This window comes from Triticum dicoccoides, chromosome 1A (genome assembly GCF_002162155.2).
Source record: "Triticum dicoccoides isolate Atlit2015 ecotype Zavitan chromosome 1A, WEW_v2.0, whole genome shotgun sequence".
Classification (NCBI taxonomy): Eukaryota; Viridiplantae; Streptophyta; class Magnoliopsida; order Poales; family Poaceae; genus Triticum; species Triticum dicoccoides.
The window spans coordinates 574,067,119-574,088,608 of record NC_041380.1 but is presented as its reverse complement, the minus strand read 5'-3'; the positions used below and the strand labels follow the sequence as shown (position 1 = coordinate 574,088,608).

At 46.0% G+C, this 21,490-nt stretch overlaps 2 protein-coding genes across 2 annotated transcripts; one reads left to right on the top strand and one right to left on the bottom strand.

Moving 5' to 3' along the window:
• Positions 1–15,787: 15,787 nt before the first annotated feature.
• LOC119355779 (probable calcium-binding protein CML47) lies at positions 15,788–18,226 on the bottom strand. Its single transcript, XM_037622657.1, has 2 exons — positions 18,118–18,226; positions 15,788–16,448 (listed from the first exon to the last, which is right to left on the bottom strand). Exons 1-2 carry the CDS (start codon positions 18,224–18,226, stop codon positions 15,868–15,870), a joined length of 690 nt encoding a protein of 229 aa, XP_037478554.1. The 3' UTR covers positions 15,788–15,867.
• Positions 18,227–19,845: 1,619 nt separating this feature from the next.
• LOC119338175 lies at positions 19,846–20,777 on the top strand. Its single transcript, XM_037610513.1, has 3 exons — positions 19,846–20,128; positions 20,224–20,288; positions 20,382–20,777. Exons 1-3 carry the CDS (start codon positions 20,014–20,016, stop codon positions 20,517–20,519), a joined length of 318 nt encoding a protein of 105 aa, XP_037466410.1. The 5' UTR covers positions 19,846–20,013; the 3' UTR covers positions 20,520–20,777.
• Positions 20,778–21,490: the final 713 nt, after the last annotated feature.

Below are 21,490 nucleotides of genomic sequence, written 5' to 3'. Positions count from 1 at the left end.
AAGACTTTGAGGAATACTTGGAAGAAGACTTTGAGTATTTCTTCTTCTTGTCGTCAGAGTCATATTCCTTGCTCTTCTTCTTCTTTTTGTTCTCATTGTCCCACTGCGGACAGTCAGAGATGAAGTGACCAGGTTTCTTGCACTTGTGACATGTTTTCTTCTTATAGTCATGAGCAGAAGCTTCATCATTCCTTGAGCTTGATCGTGAAGACTTTTTGAAACCTTTCTTCTTGGTAAATTTTTGGAACTTCTTAACAAGCATAGCAAGTTCCTTTCCAATGTCTTCAGGATCATCAGAACTGCTGTCAGATTCTTCTTCAGATGAGGAGACAGCTTTTGCCTTCAAGGCACGAGTTCGCCCATAGTTTGGACTGTAGATATCTCTTTTCTCAGAAAGCTGAAAATCATGTGTGTTGAGCCTCTCAAGTATGTCAGACGGATCGAGTGTCTTGAAATCAGGACGTTCTTGAATCATCAGGGCTAGGGTGTCAAACGAACTGTCAAGTGATCTCAGTAGTGTCTTGACGACTTCATGCTTGGTGATCTCAGTAGCGCCGAGGGCTTGAAGCTCATTTGTGATGTCAGTGAGTCGATCAAACGTGAGCTGGACATTCTCATTGTCATTTCGCTTGAAGCGGTTGAAGAGGTTGCGAAGGACACTAATTCTCTGATCTCTCTGGGTTGAGACGCCTTCGTTGACCTTGGAGAGCCAGTCCCAGACTAGCTTAGATATTTCCAAAGCACTCACGCGGCCATACTGTCCTTTGGTTAGATGACCACAGATGATATTCTTGGTAGTAGAGTCCAGTTGAATAAACTTCTTGACATCAGCAGCAGTGACACCTTCTCCAGCCTTGGGAACGCCGTTCTTGACGACATACCATAGGTTGACGTCAATGGCTTGAAGATGCATACGCATCTTATTCTTCCAGTAGGGATATTCAGTTCCATCAGAGACGGGGCACGCAACGGAGACTTTAATTATCCCTGCAGTCGACATAGCTAAAACTCCAGGTGGTTAAACTGAATCACACAGAACAAGGAAGTACCTTGCTCTGATACCAATTGAAAGTGCGTTATATCGACTAGAGGGGGGTGAATAGGCGATTTTTATGAAAGTCTTCAAAACGTGGAAGTTTCGAAGACAAACGATAGAAATAGACCTATTACCATGCAGCGGAAGGTAGACTACACTGGGCAAACCATAGTCAAGTATTCAATGAAGTGAAAGCACAATGACTACTAGCAGCAATGTAGTAAGGATCAGGCTGGAAGATAATATGAAGCCAAACAGAACAAGCAGTCGCTCAGTGAAGACAGAAGATAATGCAATCATACAATGGCTTCACAAGGACCAACAGAAAGTAAAGGAAAGGGAAGGATGAAACCAGTGACTCGTTGAAGACAATGATTTGTTGGACCAGTTCCAGTTGCTGTGACAACTGTACGTCTGGTTAGGGCAGCTAGGTATTTAAACCTAAGGACACACAGTCCTGGACACCCAGTCCTGAACACGCAGCTCAGGACACCCAGTCCTCACCGTATTTCCCTTGAGCTAAGGTCACATAGACCTCGCCCAATCACTCTGGTAAGTCTTCAAGGTAGACTCCCAAATCTTCACAGACTTCGTTCACCGGCGATCCACAATGTCTCTTGGATGCTCAGAACCCGACGCCTAACCGGCTGGAGGATTCACAGTCCTCAAGTGTAATAAGTCTTCAGATCACACAGACAAGAAGACTTAAGTGATGCCTAACACTCTTTGGCTCTGGGTGGTTAGGGCTTTATCCTCGCAAGGAATTCTCTCTCAAAGGCTTCGAGGTGGGTTGCTCTCAAACGACAAAAGCCGTACTCTAACTCTGAGCAGCCAACCGTTTATGGTTGTAGGGGGTGGGCTATTTATAGCCACTAGGCAACCCGACCTGATTTATCCGAAATGACCCTGGGTCACTAAGGAACTGACAGGTGTTCCAACGGTCAGATTTCAAACACACACGGCAACTTTACTTGGGCTACAAGCAAAGCTGACTTGTCCGACTCTGGACAAGATTCGCTCTCATAGTCTTCACTCGAAGACATAGGTTTTGGTTAAGCATCACTTCAGTCATTCTGACTGGTTCTCTTGGACCCCACTTAACAGTACGGTGGTTCCTATGACTCAACAAAGAAGAAACAGAACTATAAAAGATCTAAGTCTTCGAGCTCCATAGGCTTCATGCGATGTCTTCTCTTGTCATAGTCTTCAATGAGAATATCTTCATATACCACCTTTGACATCAATGTCTTCATACATTTTTAGGGGTCATCTCTGGTAGGAAAACCGAATCAATGAGGGACTTCTACCTGTGTTATCCTGCAATTCTCACAAACACATTAGTCCCTCAACTAGGTTTGTCATCAATACTCCAAAACCAACTAGGGGTGTCACTAGATGCACTTACAGCTGTAGCTGCCATTGATTCAAGCTAGAGAGGATGACATCATCGAGAACCACAACAGGACCGCGTCGCGGCATCCACCGGGGCCGCCGCGTGCTGTCGATAGTGGGATCTGCATCAGAGCATCCATCAGCGCCACCGTGTGTTGTCGTTGTTGCATCAGTGCATCCGTCATTGACGTCGCACGCGGCGTCGCATCATCCATCGGAGCCGCCGCGTGCTGTTGATAGCGGACGCTGCATCGAAGCATCTATTGGCGCCGCCATGTGTTGTCGTTCTTAACCCGGTGCATCCGCCATTGCCGCCGCACGCAGCGTCGCAGCATCCGCCAGCGCGGGTGCTGCCATGGAGCTCGCCATGCACGTTGCTGCAGTGGAGCATCGATGGTGCCGCTGGAGCTACAATGAAGCGCCGCGACGTCGTTGAACGCTTCGCTGGTTTTCAATGAAGCACAGCCAGAGTTGCATTGAATCGTCGCCGGAGCTGCATTCAAGCACCGCGGGTGCATTGAAGCCTCGCCGGGGTTGCACTGAAGCGCCGCCGGCGTCGTCGGTGCTGCACGATGCTGCCATGGGAGCTGGTGCGTACTGCGTGTAAAAGCTATGAGATGGCTGAATATTATGTTGTATTAATCTGACCCGTGTAGGGGTATATATAGAGGTACAATGGAGGGAGAGAGACTTGGAGTAGAGGACAAGTTAAACCTATCCTATTTCTATCTCTTATCTCTATCTTAAACGTAAATATACTTCTAACATTCCCCCTCAGTCGTAGCGGGAGTGAAGCGGACGATTACGACTGAATTTGAAGTCTTGCTCTTTGTCGTCTTCTCCGCTGCGCCATCATCCACTGCGTCTCTGATGGGTCGGCAGTTAGGGCGGTGACTGTGTCCCCTTCTTGTGCCTTCCCGCCTTCTCCTCTATTCCCTCCCGCAGTCACAGCGGGAGTGTCGTGGACGCAAGTGACGAGGCGGACGCTGTTGACTGGAGTTGTTGCCGATGAGTTGCTGTAGACGTAGCCATTAATGTCGAGGTAGCCGATCATGGTGATGTAGCCGTGGTCGAGGTAGTCGTGGTCGATGGTGTGGTCGTCGTGGATGATGAAGCCGCACAAAGCCGAAGGCGCAAAAAAAATGCGCTATGACGGAGCTGCAGACGTGGACGATGCACCTTGCTGATGTCAGAGGGTGCCGTCGACGATGAGTCCACCGATTTTGCCAAGACCGGAGGAAGCCCATCGAGCACACATCGGTTTTGCCAGAACCGTGTGGCCGTGTAGGGTCGCAGCTATAGTGACGCCGTGTCGATGCAGTCGTGCTGTCATGGATGACGCGGTCGATGCCGTCGTGGTGACGCGGTCATTGCCGTCGTCAGGGTCGCGTCTTGCAGAAAGTCTGTCAGAGGACGTTGGGTGTCCATGTTGTGGACAAGGCAGCGGCGGTGTGTCGACGACTATGTTGATGAAGACAACGTTGATGAAGACCTTGGCGATGAAGTGTCAGCTATGGTGTCACGGCGGCGCGTCGACGATGTGTCGCTTAAAGGCGTCCCTCGCGGCGACGCGGTGTCGATGCCGTGTTGTGTCGAAGAAGTAGCCTGGCGTAGTCGTACAACTTGATGTCGTTCGCCTCGATGCAGAGGCGTCGGTATAGCCGTGCACAGATCGGCGGCGGCGGTCGATGCAAGTGCAGGAGGGCTCGGTGTAGTCGTTTGATTGGTGCTGTTGTCGATGCAGTTGCAAGTTGGGTCGATGTTATCCGCGTACCGGAAGAAGATGATCCGTGTACGACCGTAGGCACGGCCGACGATCGGAGATCCGATCGATCCAAGCCGCCGGTGCTCCAAGTTCGTGCGTCCGCAGACGCGTACGCGTAGACGTGACTGAAGCTTCATCTGAGTGCATGCACGTACCTCGGGCTGCTGGTTGCTTCATGTCCCACATTGTGGGGGGCTGCGTGCGCATCTGTTGATGGAGTTCTGCGAGTCTGTGCATCCGCCTCCGCGGCAGGCTCGCCATGCCTGGTCCGCGCGAGGGTTGCTGGTCGATCTTGGTCGATGAGAAGAGCGCCACGCATAGCCGTCTCCGTTGGCGTCGAGGAGTCAAGCGGGCCGTCGCTGGTCGCGGACTCTCCTGGCCTGCGCGTAGGTTGTCGAGCTTGACGTCGAGCCGACCGGAGTACTGCCCGCTGCATGCACGCGCCACCTGCGCGTGGATTCGGGTCAGATTGAATCTGAAGGATCTGAGGAAGACGCCCCGGAGTCCCGTCTCCTATTTGCCGGCTTGTTCGGCCGGCCGGCACTGCCCCTCCTGACTGTACCTAATTTTCACCAAGATTTGAGGATGGTCGGGATTTATTTGTAGCTAAAAAGAAATTGACCTAAGGGATCTGATTTGAAAATCGATCTAATCTAAAGAATCGATCTAACGATGATGAACTCGAAAATTTGATCTAAAACTACGAGACCGATCAAATCTTTGACCGATCGGGTGCCGCGCCCCCGAGGAGAGAAAATTAATCTTCCCGGAGGCGGCGCGCTGCGGAAGTGGTAGAGGAACTTAGGATCGGCGTCGCGAGACTAACCGCTCTGATACGATGTAAAAGCTATGAGATGGCTGAATATTATGTTGTATTAATCTGACCCGTGTAGGGGTATATATAGAGGTACAATGGAGGGAGAGAGACTTGGAGTAGAGGACAAGTTAAACCTATCCTATTTCTATCTCTTATCTCTATCTTAAACGTAAATATACTTCTAACACTGCGAAGCATCCACGGACGGGGTGGGGGTGGCGCAGCTGCAAAGTCACATACATGGAGGCACCAACGGCAAGGACATGACCGGCGTTGCTCAGACTTTTCGTAGCATGAGTCCTGCTGTGTGGCGAGAGATGAAACAGATAGTGTTCAGGGTCGTGTCTCGATGGATCTGTGCTCATCGGGATTGCAACATCCACTGTTGTGCGGTCGCCGGCGACGGTGCCGCGGCCGAGGCGTTGGTGCTGCAACCTCATTTTGTGCAGAAGGTCACGTGGTGTCATCACAGGGCACGTTGTGTGTAGACGCATGGAAAGGAAACGAAGACTAGCAGCATCGCATGAATTGGACGGCCACACGCGCTTGAATCGTACGGCTGGCTAGATTATCCGGCTGAAGAAGATTGCGTGCTATTGGAGGCACCGAACATGGATTGCATATCCTAATATTTTGAACAAAGATGAGATAGCTTAGTTGGTAGGAGTAGCTCCTTTGTGGGTGGGACATGAGGTTGTGAGTTCAATTTCCCCATTAAGCAGTTAATTTTTCTTGCCAGCCCATGAGTAATCATGTGGTCCAAATGATGTACGTAACGGATACAGGTGGGGTGCAATTATTTTTAAGTAGGGGACGGGGGTTAGTACCACCTTACGTATATGTTTTAAATTCAAATCAAAAGCGTAATTTTATGAGAAAAATGTATTGTCACGGTGAACTCACAGAGTCAATCCGTACTTTATTATTAGGTAAAGATTAGCTTTCATGCATCGTAGCTTGTGCATATAAGCATAGAGTTACAACCACATATAAAGTAAATTTGGAGGCTTGGCGATGCCGACAGCGTTTTGACGACCCGTGCCATGCTACCTTTATCTCTGTCAAATGAGCACTACTATGCACGGACGATTTCTGCACGACATTTGTATATAAATTCTTCCATGCGTATGGCTGGATTGCCATATCGTACAGCTGTCATACATGCTATGCATCGTCCGCATAGCAGTTTTTCTGTCAAATCCCCTTCCGTTGTCTTGAAGACCCTTCTCTCCCTTCACATCAATGATCGTTGGTTTGTCAATGATGTTGCTTTAATCGTAGAATTGGCTACTCCCCATCTTCGCCTCATATAATGCCACCTCATGTGCATTTGCAGCTGATCGCACTCATATTTGTGTTAACCCAGTGTTTTGTGTTAACCCACTGAATAATGTATGCCCCTAGCAACATTCTGAGTTTCTTGATACACAATTTATTTGAACATCTTGATTAGATACTCTGGTATTACCCCCCTTGATGTTTATGTGAACTTAACAATGGATGTATTGAGTACTTTTGTCTAGATCTGGATGGCACACATGATACAAATAATTGCCATATGTGTTATTGACAATTAATCATCTTTCCCTTTTGTTGATAAACTATAAACTCACATTTTTACTTGATTGCTTTCTATTGAGAAGCTAAATAATGTATGGGCATGCATAAATACTCCAACTGACCATAGTAATTCTTTCTTTTGAAACATGCCACTATTGGTTTTGCCCACATAAAAATGATTTTATGATATATTTGGTTCTTAATAGATAAAATGTGTCATAACTATGAGACCCATTTAGAGGATGTTAGGTCGATGAGAGTAATTTCATGTGTCCCTTTCTTTTTTAATACTGTAGGTAGGCGAAAAGTGCCAGCTCAACGCAAAAAGTCACTTTGGAACCCGGGTGCATTGGAGCCCTATTTTTTGAACTGTGCCAAAGTGCTATTTTGAAGTTTTAAAAAATTCTGAAAACAAATCAACATGTTTATATGAATGTATATTACACATGTGTAAATTTTGATGCTGAAATAAATAGTTGAAGATCTACCATCAAAGTGAAATTAACAAAAAAGCCTGTGGATGGTCTATTTTGTGCGGATACTCAAGATTTTGTTTTTTTCTTCACAAGATTATTTGCACCGGTCCTGCGCAAGTGGAAGCTAAGTGCACCGGGCTGCCCTTCACAAGATTATGTGCATTGGCTCAAAAAAGGCTCGGATGCAACAAGTGCCTCGTAGGTGTGAGGCTAAGAAAAGGCTCATACACAAAGACTTGCTAGAGAAAAATAACGGTAATGGATCTAGGAAAACTGGGAGAGAAAGACAGAGAGAGAGAAGAAAAAAAATTAGCCGAAACCATAGAATAATTGTTCTACGGTATTTTCATGTATAAAGCAGAGAGAGAAGAAAATGAGTGATTAATGTGGACCAACAAGGAAGTGAGCCTTTTCTTAGCTTCCAACACTGGTGGGTCGGACTTGTTCTTGGGGATGGCAATGTTCTGCACCTGGTAGGGAATATCCGGCCTGTTGATCCCCGTATACACCAACACTGGTGTGCCATCAAGGAGGATTGTTGCGGAGCCAGACCAAACGCCATACTGGTCAGATCGGATGGTTGGCTCGAGGGCTAAACCAAGTGAGGTCCCTTTTTTTTGCGGGTAGAAATTTGTATTACTCGTCCATCAAAGTCCTTACAATCAATCGCAGCTAGTTCCAAAGCCTCAGGAAGACCAGAACCTAACAAAGTCATGGTTCTACCCTCACTACGAGCAAATTTAGCTAAGCTTCACTAACTTTATTTTGGCTACGACTTACATGAGTAATACAATTTTCACGTAGAGACATAAGATATCTAATCTCCTTGATGATGGAAGAATATACCGATCTGTCAATCTCTGAAGCCTGGATCAATTTCACTGCAATTATAGAATCCATGTCGATCTGCACTGGTAGCTCACTTCTATGGATGGAGAAAGATAAACCTTCCATGCATGCACATAATTCAGCTTCAAGTGCATCCCGGCAAGAAAATAACTGTCTACAGGAAGAGAAGATGATGGCTCCCTTGTCGTCTCTTAACACAATTCCGGCACCGGCCGATCCATCAACATCAAATGAACCATCATGATCAGTACACAACTTAAGCTAGCTGGGCTTAGGAGCAGTCCACTTGGGGTCTGCTACGACCATTACCGCATGTGGTCAAACTGGAGTATATGTTATGATTGACTTCCCTTTGCTAGGATCAGCAATTAGATCAGTTTTAATGCCAATTAGAGAATCCAAGTTGCTCATCAAGAACCTTCGAGAAGCCTCCATGGGTGGCGGGGATTTATTATGGACAATCTCATTCCGTATGTGCCACGCCCTCCACAATGTCATGAGAAGCATCAAACGCTCAATATCTGGCAGAGGAGCAAGAGCGTGCAGCAACCACTCGACACTTGCATTCTGCACGGTTGTAATATTCGGAAGAGTCCATACTTCTGCCATAGCATCCCAGAGAACTCTCGAAAGGGTGCAGCGACATAGTGCATGGAAGCAGTCCTCAGACTCTATCGAACACACAGAGCACAAATCACTAGTTTCCAACCCTCTTGTATGCTTGTTACTCCATGTAGGCAGAGAGTTTGTAGCGACCCGCCATGCGAAATTGCGAACTGAGGAAGGAACATCAGTCGACCATATAAATTTCCAGCAGTCCCGACACCCATCTGGACGTCAGATGGGGCCCGTCGAAGTGCTTCTGTGAGCTTCCTCAAAGCCGACCTGGTACGCACTCCTCACTGAAAAGGCGTCAAACTTGCCAGGGCCCCACGCCAACGTATCATCCTCCTGTCTTGGCGACGCCCTGATTTTCAAAATCTCCACAACATCCACTGGCATAAAGAATTTCTGTAACAAGCCAACCTTCCATGAGCCGTTCTCATTCAGCAAATCTGAGACGAAGCGAATTCTGCACCTCCCTTGTAAAGTGAAAGGTTTATAAGAGAAGGGTCTGGGTATCCAATTGTCACGCCAAACACGTATATTTCTTCCGTTCCCAACTCTCCAAATCAGACCCTTCTTCAAGAGTTCAAGACCGTAGCTAATAGCTTGCCAAGAAGAAGAAGCATTTCCGGCGAAAACAGTATACTCAAGTTTACCATCTGGATAGTATCTTGCTTTTAACACTAGTGTGCACAGACTGTAAGGCTTTGTAATTAATCTCCATGCTTGCCTAGCTAATAGTGTTTGGTTAAAAATTCTGAAATCTCTAAAACCAACACCTCCTTTACTCTTTGGTTGCATCAGATTATCCCATGCCCGCCAGTGCACTTTTCTCTTTCCCTTCTCAGATCCCCAATAAAAGGCTCTTACCATTCTATAAGTTCATCGCGCACTGAAAAGGGTAATTTAAAGACCCCCATCATATAAGTGGGAAGGGCCTGATCAACAGACTTAATGAGTGTCTCCCTCCCTGGTTGAGCAAGGTGACCATCTCCCCGCTGGAGGAATCTTTTAGTTAAGCTCATCTGAAGATTCTGAAATCTTCCCTTAGACATGCGACCATCAGGCGTGGGGAGTCCAAGGTACTTCTCCTCAAAAACCAAACTAGTGACATTGAGAAGTCCTCTGATTTCCTCCTGATTGACATAAGGGCAAGCCTCACCAAAAAGAATAGAGCACTTGTCAAAATTCAAACTTTGACCCGTTGCCTTTCCATATTGATCCAATGCTAGCTTTATTGTTCCGGCCTGAGCACGGTTTGCTTCGAAAAATAACATAGTATCATCAGCAAACAATAGGTGTGAGATCCCTGGAGCTCTTCTACATACCTTGACAGGGGTAATATCACCACTAGGCACATACTTTTTCAGAATTGCAGAAAGTCCATCAACCACAAAAAGAAACAAGAAGGGGATAGCGGATCGCCCTGCCGAAGCCCACGCGACGGTGCAAATGAATCCAAGAGGGTCCCATTAAGTTTGACAGAGTGACACAAGACATTATCCAGTCCACCCATCGTTGAGAGAAACCCAACTTTTCCATCACCTGCTTCAAGAACTTCCAATCCACCCTATCATATGCCTTTGAGAGATCGAGTTTGTAAGCACAAAAGCTTTTTGTAGGATCCTTTTCTTGCTTAATGTGGTGGATATATTCAAAAGCCACAAGAGCATTATCAGTAATCAAACGCCCTGGGATAAAGGCACTTTGCTCTGGAGAAACAATACCATCCAATAATGGCCTTAAATGATTCACCATGCACTTTGAGATGACCTTGTATATGACATTACAGAGACTAATCGGCCTGTAGTGAGACAAGCTGGAGGGGTTAGCAATTTTAGGAATAAGAACTATGGAGGTAGAATTTACCCCTTCCGGCATAATCCCAGAAGCAAAAAATCCCCTGACCGCTGCAATCACACTATTTTGTAGCACGTCCCAATTCCGCTGAAAGAACCTCACGGGTAGACCATCTGGACCTGGGGCCTTCAATGGTCCAATCCAAAACAGGGCATCAGAAATCTCCTTATCACTAAAAGGAGCACACAAGCGCACATTGTCCTGCTCAGTGACTTTTGCTTCAAGCAAATCAAGAACCCATGTTGCATCCAACGCCTGGATTGCAGCAAAAATCCCTTGAAAATACTCATTTGCCAGACTGGCCATTTCCTCAAAGTTTGAATGAACCACAACAATACTGTCAATTAGCTCGCGTATTTTATTTTTGTGAGCGCGCCAAACAGCCTTACTCTGAAAATATTTAGTGTTGCGGTCGCCTTCCTTCAACCACGTAATTCTTGAGCGTTGTAGCCACATCATTTCCTCCTGGTACAAAAGCTCGTTCATCTTATGAGTGATGTTTCTAATTTCTTGTCTATCTGCATTCATGGTCATAAGTTCCTCCAGTTGTGTTCTTGACTTGGCTAGTTCCCTTGTTATATTGCTGAATTTCTTGCTGCCCCAAGTACTGAGCGTAGCCAAGGTCTTCCTTAGCGCTGTTTGGAGCTTCTCCAAATTGTCCACATTGCCAACAGATTCCCATGCCTCCTTAACAACAGCCGGTAGAGATGAGTCTCTTTCCCAAAAAACTTCATAGCGTCTAGGTTTGGGGACTTGCTGGCCCGTGTCCGGAGCGCCCTTCAAAACCAGCGCCACATGATCCGAACATGGTGACACCACATGTTGTACTGTATAAAACGGAAAAAGATTGCGCCATTCATTTGTTGCAGTAGCTCTATCAAGACGAACCTTCACATTACTCGCCCCGACACGCAGGTTATCATAAGTAAACGGAATCCCTGAGAACCCAAGATCAATCAAACGCAAACTTCTAGAGTATCTCGGAAAGCTATCATTTGTTGTTCCGGTCTAGGGGTAGCCGACCAAGGATTTGGATCCCAAGTGCACATTTTTTCTCTTGGGCCACCGAAATTCTCGGTTACCGCGGTAACCGCGAAATCCCGGAAAAAATTTGGACGAAATTTGAATTTGAATTTTGAATTCAATTTTGTTAATATACTATAGATTATCTCTGGACTGAATATCATTAGCAGGAGCTGTCTGGCGCAGTGGTTAGGTCGTATATGTATTACAATTGCTTCGAGGTTGCAAGAACGAATCGTCACGGCAACATTTTTTTTCACAGCATCTCTCTTTTTATCGTAAAAATTGTGGGAAAAAATAACAGCAGCAATGGGACTCGAACCCGAGACCCTCAGGAAAGACTGGAACGCCACGCTTCCCAGCACGCCGCAGGTCGCAGCATGTTCTATCGAGTTCCTAACGTATGTAACCTAACTACCAGAGTTTAAATTCAAAAAATTCGAAAAATTTCAAAAGAATTCGCTCGGTACGTAGGTTTCTCGTGGGGTGGCCAGAACCGCGGTAACCGGGCGGTATCCGAATATTCCGCCCGGTACCCAAAACAGGTGTTCAAAATCCCAAAGAGCTTCATTAAAATCATCAATAACAAGCCAAGGCCTATCACACACACTCGTTAGACCCTGTAATTTCGCCCACATGAGGTGACGATTCTTGACTCGTGATTCACCATAAACAAAGGTGACTCTCCACTGTTCTGCATCCGCATGTACCTTCACCAGAGCATCGATATACCGTTCCTCCTTGTCCAGGATTTCAACCACAAAAGACTCATGCCAGAAAAGAGCTAGGCCACCACTCAAACCATTACTCTCCACCCCGTCAAAACCTTTCAATCCGAGGCGTCCACAAATTCTTCTCATTTTTGTTGCTTTCTGTCTGGTCTCGCAAAGGAAAACCAACATGGGGGAGTGCGACTGGGAGAGCGTCGCAATTTCTCGAACAGTCCGAGAGTTCCCCCCACCCCGGCAGTTTCAACTGATGAGATTCATTGCTCCCGGCGGACGCGAGGTCGCCGATGGATCAGTCGCTTCGTCACTTAATGCCTCAGGACCTTCAGAAGCGCCCGTACTGCTGTTGCCTGCTTCAAAACCTGCTTCAACAGCCAAGGACCGAAGGAGCATACAAACACATCTACTAGAACCCAACATTCATTGAGATCCGTAGTAGATATTGGAGAGACCAGCCACGCCGACCTAGAGTCGCCGTCCTGGGACAAAACTCGCCGGTACCTGTGCCATCGCCTGGCCGGACCCTGTACCGCCGCCGCCTGCTTCAAAATATGCTTCTACAACCAAAGACCGAAGGAGCAGACAAACACATCTACTACTAGACCCCAATGTTCATGGAGAACTGTAGTAGAGATTGGAGAGACCAGCCACGCCGATGTTGAGTCGCCGTCCTGGGACAAAGCTCGCCGGCACCCGCGCCGCCGCCAAGGGCGGTCGGCGATGGGCCAGCAAAAACCCTAGTCGCCCTTGCGATCTCCTCTTACGGAAAGAACTGTTGCATGATTACCTAGTCCCTAACCTGTCCCTTGTAGTATAGTGGCCCTGTTTCAAAATTATCAACATGTAAGTTCAAGATGCTTCTTATGCTCATTGTGTTTGTATCTTCTTGATGCTTCATCTTGAGTCAATAAAATCCACCCTTTATCGAAAAAGTTCAAGATGCTTCCCCCGCCCCTTACTCACTTAACATAAAATTTTCATGGTTTCCATGTACATATGTACTGGTTAGCTTAGTCTACTGGTCGCATTTGCAATTGTTTGTTTATTCAAATGTTGTCCTCAAGGTCCGATGATTAATATATTTTATTTAATTAATTCAATAAACTAACCTTCCAAGTTGAAGCTGGTACCTATAGGATAAAGCAATCCTAATGTCATATACGTTGAAGCATATGTCTGGGTACTAGTGGGTTCCATAACACCCATCCCACTTTCTTTAGTGGATGCCCATGGCGTACTGATGTGTCATAGCATAGACCACTTTAATGATAGCCCAGCATCTTTCGTTACTATTGCTAAGAAAATCTTTAAAATCGTACACACATTATATTTTCAGCACCATGGATCTAGGAATACAAGAAAACTGTACAATTACAGTGAGTTGGAGAAGTCATACCATTCGGATCTTCCATCGTTGAGTTTCGCCGTGACAGCAATCATAACCAGCCAAAATAATGAGAAAACGAAATTGTTAGAACAAAGCATCATGGAAGAATAAAACAAGCAAGAACAATTACTTAGCTAGCAGCTATATGTTATTCTCCCTCCGTCCCATAATATAAGAGTGTTTTTTACACCATTGTAGTGTAAAAAATGCTATTATATTATGAGATGGAGAGAGTACATGACTATAGCCATTCTCGAAAAAATGCATGACTATATCTAGCTTGGAGACAGAGCAAAACTTAAACAGACCGTAGAGCATTCAGCTAAGTTCAGGGGCAGGAGATTACCGTGAATCCAGTTTTTTGGGGGCTGGAAGTGGTACCCTGTCCTGAGCAAGGGGTTGGTCACTGACGGCGAGGGTGCCACGGCCTCCATGCTCCCGTGGATGGAGGCGAGCTGCAGAAGGAGCACTGGCGACCATGGCCCGAGGGCCCATAGCGGATTCCACATTGAGTGGCTGAAGCGAAATTTAACAATGCTTAGCTAGCCGCCAGTTCACACCGTCCAATGGCTCGTATGACCATTGCTCCTAACCAAGGTGAGTTGTCAATTTATAACGATCATGGCAAGGCTAGTAAGGACATCCTACCACATACAAATAAGGAAGGAAATTATGGCATTATTAGACTACCATGTATAGCTAGTTATCCATATACTATATGAAAGGAAGCAGATATCAATGCCAATCAATGTGAGCTTTATCCTCCAAATAGATTTACTCCATTCGTTTAAATATAAACACTTTTAGAGATTCAATACGGACTAACATATGAATGTATATAGACATACTTTAGAGCGTTGATTCACTCATTTTGCTTCGTACGTAGTCCATATTGAAATCTTTAAAAGGTCTTATATTTAGGAACGGAGGGAGTACAAATATCACAGTGGCCCGCAGAGCTCTACCTGGTTTTATCTTTTTCACAACTAACACGGTGGCCCTCACAAATGCAAGGGTATCATCTTTGTGTTAAAAGTAAACAAGAAATGGATTTATATATTCATGGATATTCACATTATGGTGTAGTAAATAATACCCTTAGACAAAGACTCGGATAAAAGTCTATTTGATCACATCACCTTTAAACCATACGAACTCATCCGCATTCCAAAAGGTTATATCCAAAGAAATGCAAACAAAAATTGAATTTGTAAACTTTTTTTAATGCAAACAATTTTTGAAAACATTTTTGGAGAAAGAAGAACATATTTTGAAAATTCCAAAAAATATTTGAAAATCCATTTTTACTTACATTTTAAAAAAATAAACAAAAAGAAGAAATATAGAAAAGAATAACGAAAAATAGAAAAAGAAACAGAGAGAAAAGTGAACGGAAAAACAAAAGTAAAAAAAGAAACAGAAAAATAGGAAAAACGGTTTAGAGGACTTTCTAGAAGGTTACCAAAACCGGACAGGAACCTGCTAGAAGGTTCCCAGAACCGAACGAACGAGATCATGTAACTGGGCCGGCTCAGTGCACTTGATCCTTATGCGTTTGGTTGACATTATGATGCAACGAGCATTAAATAGGGATTCCCGATACTATGGACTGGTTGAAGTTCCTAACTGAATACACACCAAATACAACAAATACGAGACAGTGTTGCGGTCGTGAGAAGTAAAGTCGGCCAGGGATACCTCATACCTGAGATCGAGCTAGAACCGAATTTTCGAATGAGTGAACCGACGAACCATATGAATTTTCTTAGAACTAAGAAGTTGGTGTTAATATAATCCTCTATAGAATGATCATGTTAGGACAATGTAATCTGCTACTTACTTTCTATGCGTTTCAGCACGTTCAAACACTGTACAAGTGTACAAATGGGTAGATTTTGATTTGGCCACTCGGTGTCGTTTTAATTGTTCTGGTTAGATCCTTGACTTAATGTCTTAATCCACGAAGTCACTTATTGGATCCATACATGATCGTTGCTTCGCTTGGAGGAAGACCAGAGGAGATAATCGCTCAAGGTTTATTCAACCGATTTGGATGGCCGCTTAATAATAGGAAATGTGATGTATGCCACTTCATATTTCTTTTTAGCTCTAGGTTGTACGTAATTTCTTCCTTCATTCCCCCTTGCGCACTAAAGACTTTCCAGCTACTTGTAAAGTTGGCAATAAGTAATGGAGGACTGTATGCATCGGTCGATGCAAAGGCCGGCAGTGTCTACCCTCTTTTCAAAACAAAAAAAAACCAACACATCTGTTATTTAATTCTGGAGTCAAGTAGCACAATTCAGTCAATCACAATATGTAAATGCATCTCGCAGATATAGGAAAACAAATACAGAAATAAGTATGTCTAGCAAAAGCTATCCTCCAAAACCTTAGTGAACTCCATCAGATCTATCCTCCTGTCATTGTTCGTGTCATATCTAGCAATCATCTGCTCAGCCTCATTGACCCCTACCCGATCACCTAATCCCAAGTTCTGGAGGATTCTTCTCAAATCCAATGCATCGATGTACCCATCATTGTTCTCATCGAAAACCAAGAATGCCATTTTCACTTCCTGGAAGCTTGGTTCGTCGTCGTCGAAAAGCGTAGAACTATACTCACAGCTCTTCTCTTGATCAAAATCGAGTCCCATCTTTCTCATGGCTACCTCGGCATCTGACTGCGTCGCATTCATCTCATCATATTCACTCTTATTTGGTGCCTTCGATGTCTTCGTCTCGGCGAGGACCGGCGTCGAGGTTGTCGTGGAGACAGTACAATTGCAGGATTGGCAACAAGAAGTGGGAAGGAGACTTTGAAGCTTTGAGATGCACCAGGTGAGGATGAAAAGGATGAGAATACCAACTGGCTCTTGGAAAAGTGGTGCATGATGGCATCCTGCTGTGGCTGGGGACTTCTCCATTGTCTGAGCTATGAGCCTGAGATCTGGTTGTTTTGGTGTGGGAAAGATCATGTATCAGTGAAGGTTTATATAGGAAGGGAAGTTGCTGTTTCTTGTTTGTTTTTTCTAGGCTTGTAGCTTCATCCTTCAACAGAATCAATATGAAAGATCTAGGCAGATGAGAGGATGTTTCCAGTTTGAAAAAACTTATGGAAAAATAGTAGACAAGACAGCAAGATGATGACTTGTTGTCTAAGATTCAAAGAGTGTGTGCATGGTCGTGATTTTTGTTGCTTCTTTCAATCTTCTTTTACTCCACTGGATGTTTCCTGGAAAAGTCCGATGCATATTCAGTGCCGCCATGATGTGGTACTACTTAGTTGAGTTCACACAGTATGGTTGGCAACTTCGTTGTGTCTATGTTGGGAGACATACAGGACATGATGTGTAAATAAATGTTCATACTTGGTTAGTCCGAATGTGCAGTTTTTGACTCCTTTTCCCCAAGTTGAATATGCTATATGCATGGTGCTTACACAGAAATTTCAGGGAAAGCAAGAAGCCGGTATTTCCTTGGAAAAAGAACAAGACTTGATCGAGACCTGAGGGACATCTTCTGAAGAAGACTCAGACCCGAGTAAAAGTATTCTTCTGTAACTTTTTATATCAGAGTCAATTTGCTGCCTTGTGCAAATCTTGCTTGTCAAGATGATTCCGATTTCTTGTCCACGGCGAAGGTCTAGATTTGTTCATCGCTGAGCTATTAATTGTCCAAGAAATTAATCGTCCAAGAAATTAATTGTTACTTGAACAACCTGTCTTTTGGGAGGTTATTAGGTTACCATACGAGTCCTTGATATGACTGAAGAAGCAAAGTATTTTCAGAGCCTTACGGTCACTTTCCTTCATATCTTTTCAATATCGGCGGTGCATATCACTTTCACAAGCCACAGCGTGTTCATATGTCTCTATCTGTCAGATAAGCGCGTACGTCTTGTCTTTCTCTACCAGCTTATCGCTTTCAGACAGGTTCATTGCGTGGAAACTGCCCGAACTCTTAACAAAGGTGAAAAGAGCTCATTGGTGCTTTTGAACGCCACACCAACAATAAGATACTACTCCCTTCGTACCTAAATATAAGTCTTTTAAACATTTTAAATGAACTATGACATACGAATGTATGTAAAGTTATAAAATATTTTAGAGTGTAGATTCATTTATTTTGCTTTATATGTAGTCACATGTTGAATCTCTAAAAAAGACTTTTATTAAGGAACGGAAGGAGTACTAGTATATGCTAGTGCCTGTGACTCATGAACGCTGTGGAATTCAGTGATAACCTGTATCACAAATAAATAGTTTTTTTAGGAATGGAGGATGTATCCCCGGTCTCTGCATCTGAACGATGCATGCAATCATATTATTAATTATTCATAAAGACCATACAAGGTGATACATCAATAAGCATGAAGCCATCAACTTGGCAACGCTGTTGCTACTCCTATCCCGTTGATGAAGGTGTGCCGAATGTCCAGGCCTAATACCAAACATACATTGCACCAAAACCTAACATCTAAAGCCGGGTGTCCCATCCAAGCCACTACCTGGATTGGGGCACACACCGGTCCGGCACACTCCCAGTGAGCACCGCACGCTGCATGGGCCATCACCTCCATCTTCCATCTGTCCATTCTCAGAGCAGAACTGACGCACCGACCATGCCAGGCCCCTCTGCCATCAGCGCCACCATGACACCAGACAGCTTCCTCCTCCTGCGCCAGTCCATCTCTGCGCATCTGGCGTCGAGTCTCCACTGCGCCATGCCGTCGAGACCAATCGTCGATGATACTATTGATGCCACACCGCTCCACCTACATGCCATCTCGCGTCGACTCTGAACTACCAGCAACTCCACCACCCTGAGCAGTCCTCGGCCGACGCCTTCAAGAAGGAACACGACACCAAAGTGCCATCGTCGCCCAAACAGAGGAATAGAGGCTTTCGCATGCGCTCATGACAGAGGTGGGGGCGTAGGATCCACACCGAAGCCTTCAGGAAGGGAATCGGTGCCGAGAGCGTCGATTTTGGTGCGGCCGCCAAGCTGGCCTGGAGTTTCCCCCGGATCAATGCCCACCCGCCAGATCCGTCTAGCCAACACCGGGTAGGTATTAGAACTAGCACAAACCGGAGCAGATCGAGTCGAAGATGATGCTACCGGGATTCACAGCCAGCCGCCGCCTGCCAGATTCCCACCGCCGCGCACGTCAGAGCTGACTCCGAACGATGCCGGCCTCACACACACACACCTCTGGCCACCCCCAACCATGCCAGTGAGTGGGGGCAACCTCGGCGCGCGCCCACCGGCGCTCAGGGCCGCCAGGCCGGCGCCCGAGCCCACACCATCTGGAGGGGAACCGATCTAGGGTGGGCGCCCCAGATCCGCCGCCGCCAGCCGGCCCCACGCTGCCCCCGCAGTCGTGAAGGCACAACCGCCACCAGAATCCGATCGGGCCGCCGCTCCATCGCGCACACTCCGCCTCCACGCCGAACGACCAGGTTCGCCATCACGTTTCGGCCAGAGGATCTTCTCGCGAGGAGAGGAGGAAGGTCCGCCGTCCGCCGTCCGTCGGGCGAGCTTCGCTCGCCGGCCTCCTCTGGCGGCGGTGGGGAAGCAGGGGGGAGGGAGGGCCTAGAGGCGACGGCGGCTAGGGCGCCCGAGCCGCCTCCCTGGAGGCGACGCGAGCGCGGCTGATCTAGGGTATCACGCCAAGCGTCCTCCGCGGCGAGAGCTACTCATGGGCGTGTATAAATATAGGTCTTGCCTGCATGCTAATGTTCGCTGTAAATTTCACTAGAGACAAACTTTGACGTTAGGATATGCTCTGCTAGGCGTCAAGATTCAACTTGGTAAAACCAACTTGGTGAGCCTTTTAGTGTAGTTTTACCCCATCAGATAAGTTAATTTTCAGCTTAGTGGGGGCTCACAAGCTATCTACCCAAGTGCTGAACCCACTATGGGCTCAAAATAAAGGGACCAACTTTAGTTTAACTGAAGTCTGCAGCCCACGCACTAGCTGCATGCCTGCATCGACCAGGAAAAGAAAATCTTGTACCGGATTGGGAAGAAAATCCGGAGAATTAATCATCTGCACCATGTCACCATCCTATATCTATATGCAAGAAATTGCATGGTACACTTTTGATCCCCAACTTCCTGCTTTTTTACTTATACCCCTTGCAACCTATTCCTGACCATAATCATTCCTTTGATGCCTCCTTTTCTGCTCGGCCCTTTTCGCGTGCGTGCCTAGCAATTCGCCGAATTTTCAAGCACGCGTGCCAACGAAATGCTAGCCACTTTTTGAGTCATAATAAAAAAGCTCATCATGTGCGCTAATGAAGCACTTAGAAAAGATGCTTAACTACTTACATAGCAACTAACTAAGGCTGTGGAGGATGCTTCAGAAGCCTCAATCTGCAGCACCTTGCTCCATGACACAGCTGTGAGCCGTGCTATAAAATAGCTTGCAATTCAGGACAGGTCCTCTGCATCTACATGAGTGAGCCCTCGATCGTGGGTGCAGAAGAAGAGTAGGAACACTTGGAGAAATGCTTCAGACGAGACAGATGGAGAGATTGCCTCCACTGCACCTGGCAGTGGTGTCTCTGCTGGGCTTCTTCTGCCTCATCCATGCTTCAAGGGCTGCGATCTCATTCCCACCTGGTAATCGTCTCATGCTATCTATCTAGAGATTTAGTTATACTGTTCTGAGTTCTTTCTGACTGAGAGGACAATTTATTCCCATATGTATGCATCAGCGGCCCCGAGGGTGCAGCTGCAGAAGATCGACGCAATCCCATCTTCCGGTGGAGCAGATGGCCAGGTGATAATACTACTTGAGCGTTCATGCAAGTAGCAAGTAGCTATGTCAGGTGGAAACTCTAATTGGCCTGAATTTTTGGCATGATCACCCCAGGCCGCCGTCATAGTGGGAGAGCCCGACCACGGCGGTGTCAGCGGGAGGATGGAGATGGAGATGGAGCTGGAGGACTACCCGGGCTCCGGAGCCAACGACCACCACTCCCCGTGGTGGCGGCAGGAGAGGAGGAACTGAGAACATGGAGCAAAGCTGCATGTGTGTTCCTAGTGCTGCACGGTTCCACATGTTTCTCAAACTGTAATATCTCTACTTTTTTGCTGTAACATACCAGAACGAAGCTTGTTACTTGCAAGGGCATTAAAATCATGTATATAAGCTTTGGCTTTGATTGCTTGTTTGTGGCACGTAATTAAACTAGAACTTTTTCTGCACCAAGATGATTTACAGCTTTAATATAGCAGAAGCTGTGTTGATTATTATGGCATTTTAGTTGAATAAGAAAAAAATATATCGTCATATATCTCTGGTTTCGTAGACCAGCGCCTTATCCATTGGGCCACGGAGTCTTGTGTGCTGATTTAAATCTATTATGTGTACCGAACAAGAATAAGACAAGAGTGCACAACATTATATTTCTAAGTGTGAAACGTGTTGAAGGTTTTGCTTGGTTTCATTTACGGCGACTTGATGCCCAAGATGGAGATGGGAGGAGAAGCTGGAGCTCGGGTTACATGGCTGCCACGCTTGCTTACCGCGCCCGACAGGTATGACCGATGTAGTAGAAACTCGGTGGGTTATATTTGTAAAAGCCAAGTACCATATGACCTTGTTTGTCGCGAGTTCTCATGCTTCATTCATTTCAAGGGGGCAAAGATGCTGCTGATGCTTTCCACATCTACACCAGGTTACCACCTATGACCCGTCTAATTTCCCGCAAAAAAATAATTTCCCCAAAGGATGATGATGCTATTCTCAACTATTTCAACGAAGCTGGGCGGTTAGTTGAACCCATTTGGTAATATTATCTCTCCTCGCACATTATTTCATCCTGCATGACTACAAATGGATTGGTTTTTGCGTGCCTAAAATATGTCACATTTTCTTCATGGTTTTGGTGAATGGGAGTGGAGGCATTAGCGCTCGATGGATCAGCTCAGCTATGTCCCAAGCTGTAATCCGAGAGATATTATCGCTAATATGAAAGG

Bases quoted from the DNA above. Each gene is read 5' to 3' on its own strand.
- LOC119355779 (XM_037622657.1), bottom strand. From the start codon at position 18,226: ATGGCGCAGTGGAGACTCGACGCCAGATGCGCAGAGATGGACTGGCGC. The intron at 16,449-18,117 runs GTGCGTCAGTTC...CAAAACAACCAG, and splicing joins AGAGGGGCCTGGCATGGTCG to ATCTCAGGCTCATAGCTCAG.
- LOC119338175 (XM_037610513.1), top strand. From the start codon at position 20,014: ATGCTTCAGACGAGACAGATGGAGAGATTGCCTCCACTGCACCTGGCA. The intron at 20,129-20,223 runs GTAATCGTCTCA...TGTATGCATCAG, and splicing joins TGCGATCTCATTCCCACCTG to CGGCCCCGAGGGTGCAGCTG. The intron at 20,289-20,381 runs GTGATAATACTA...TGATCACCCCAG, and splicing joins CCGGTGGAGCAGATGGCCAG to GCCGCCGTCATAGTGGGAGA.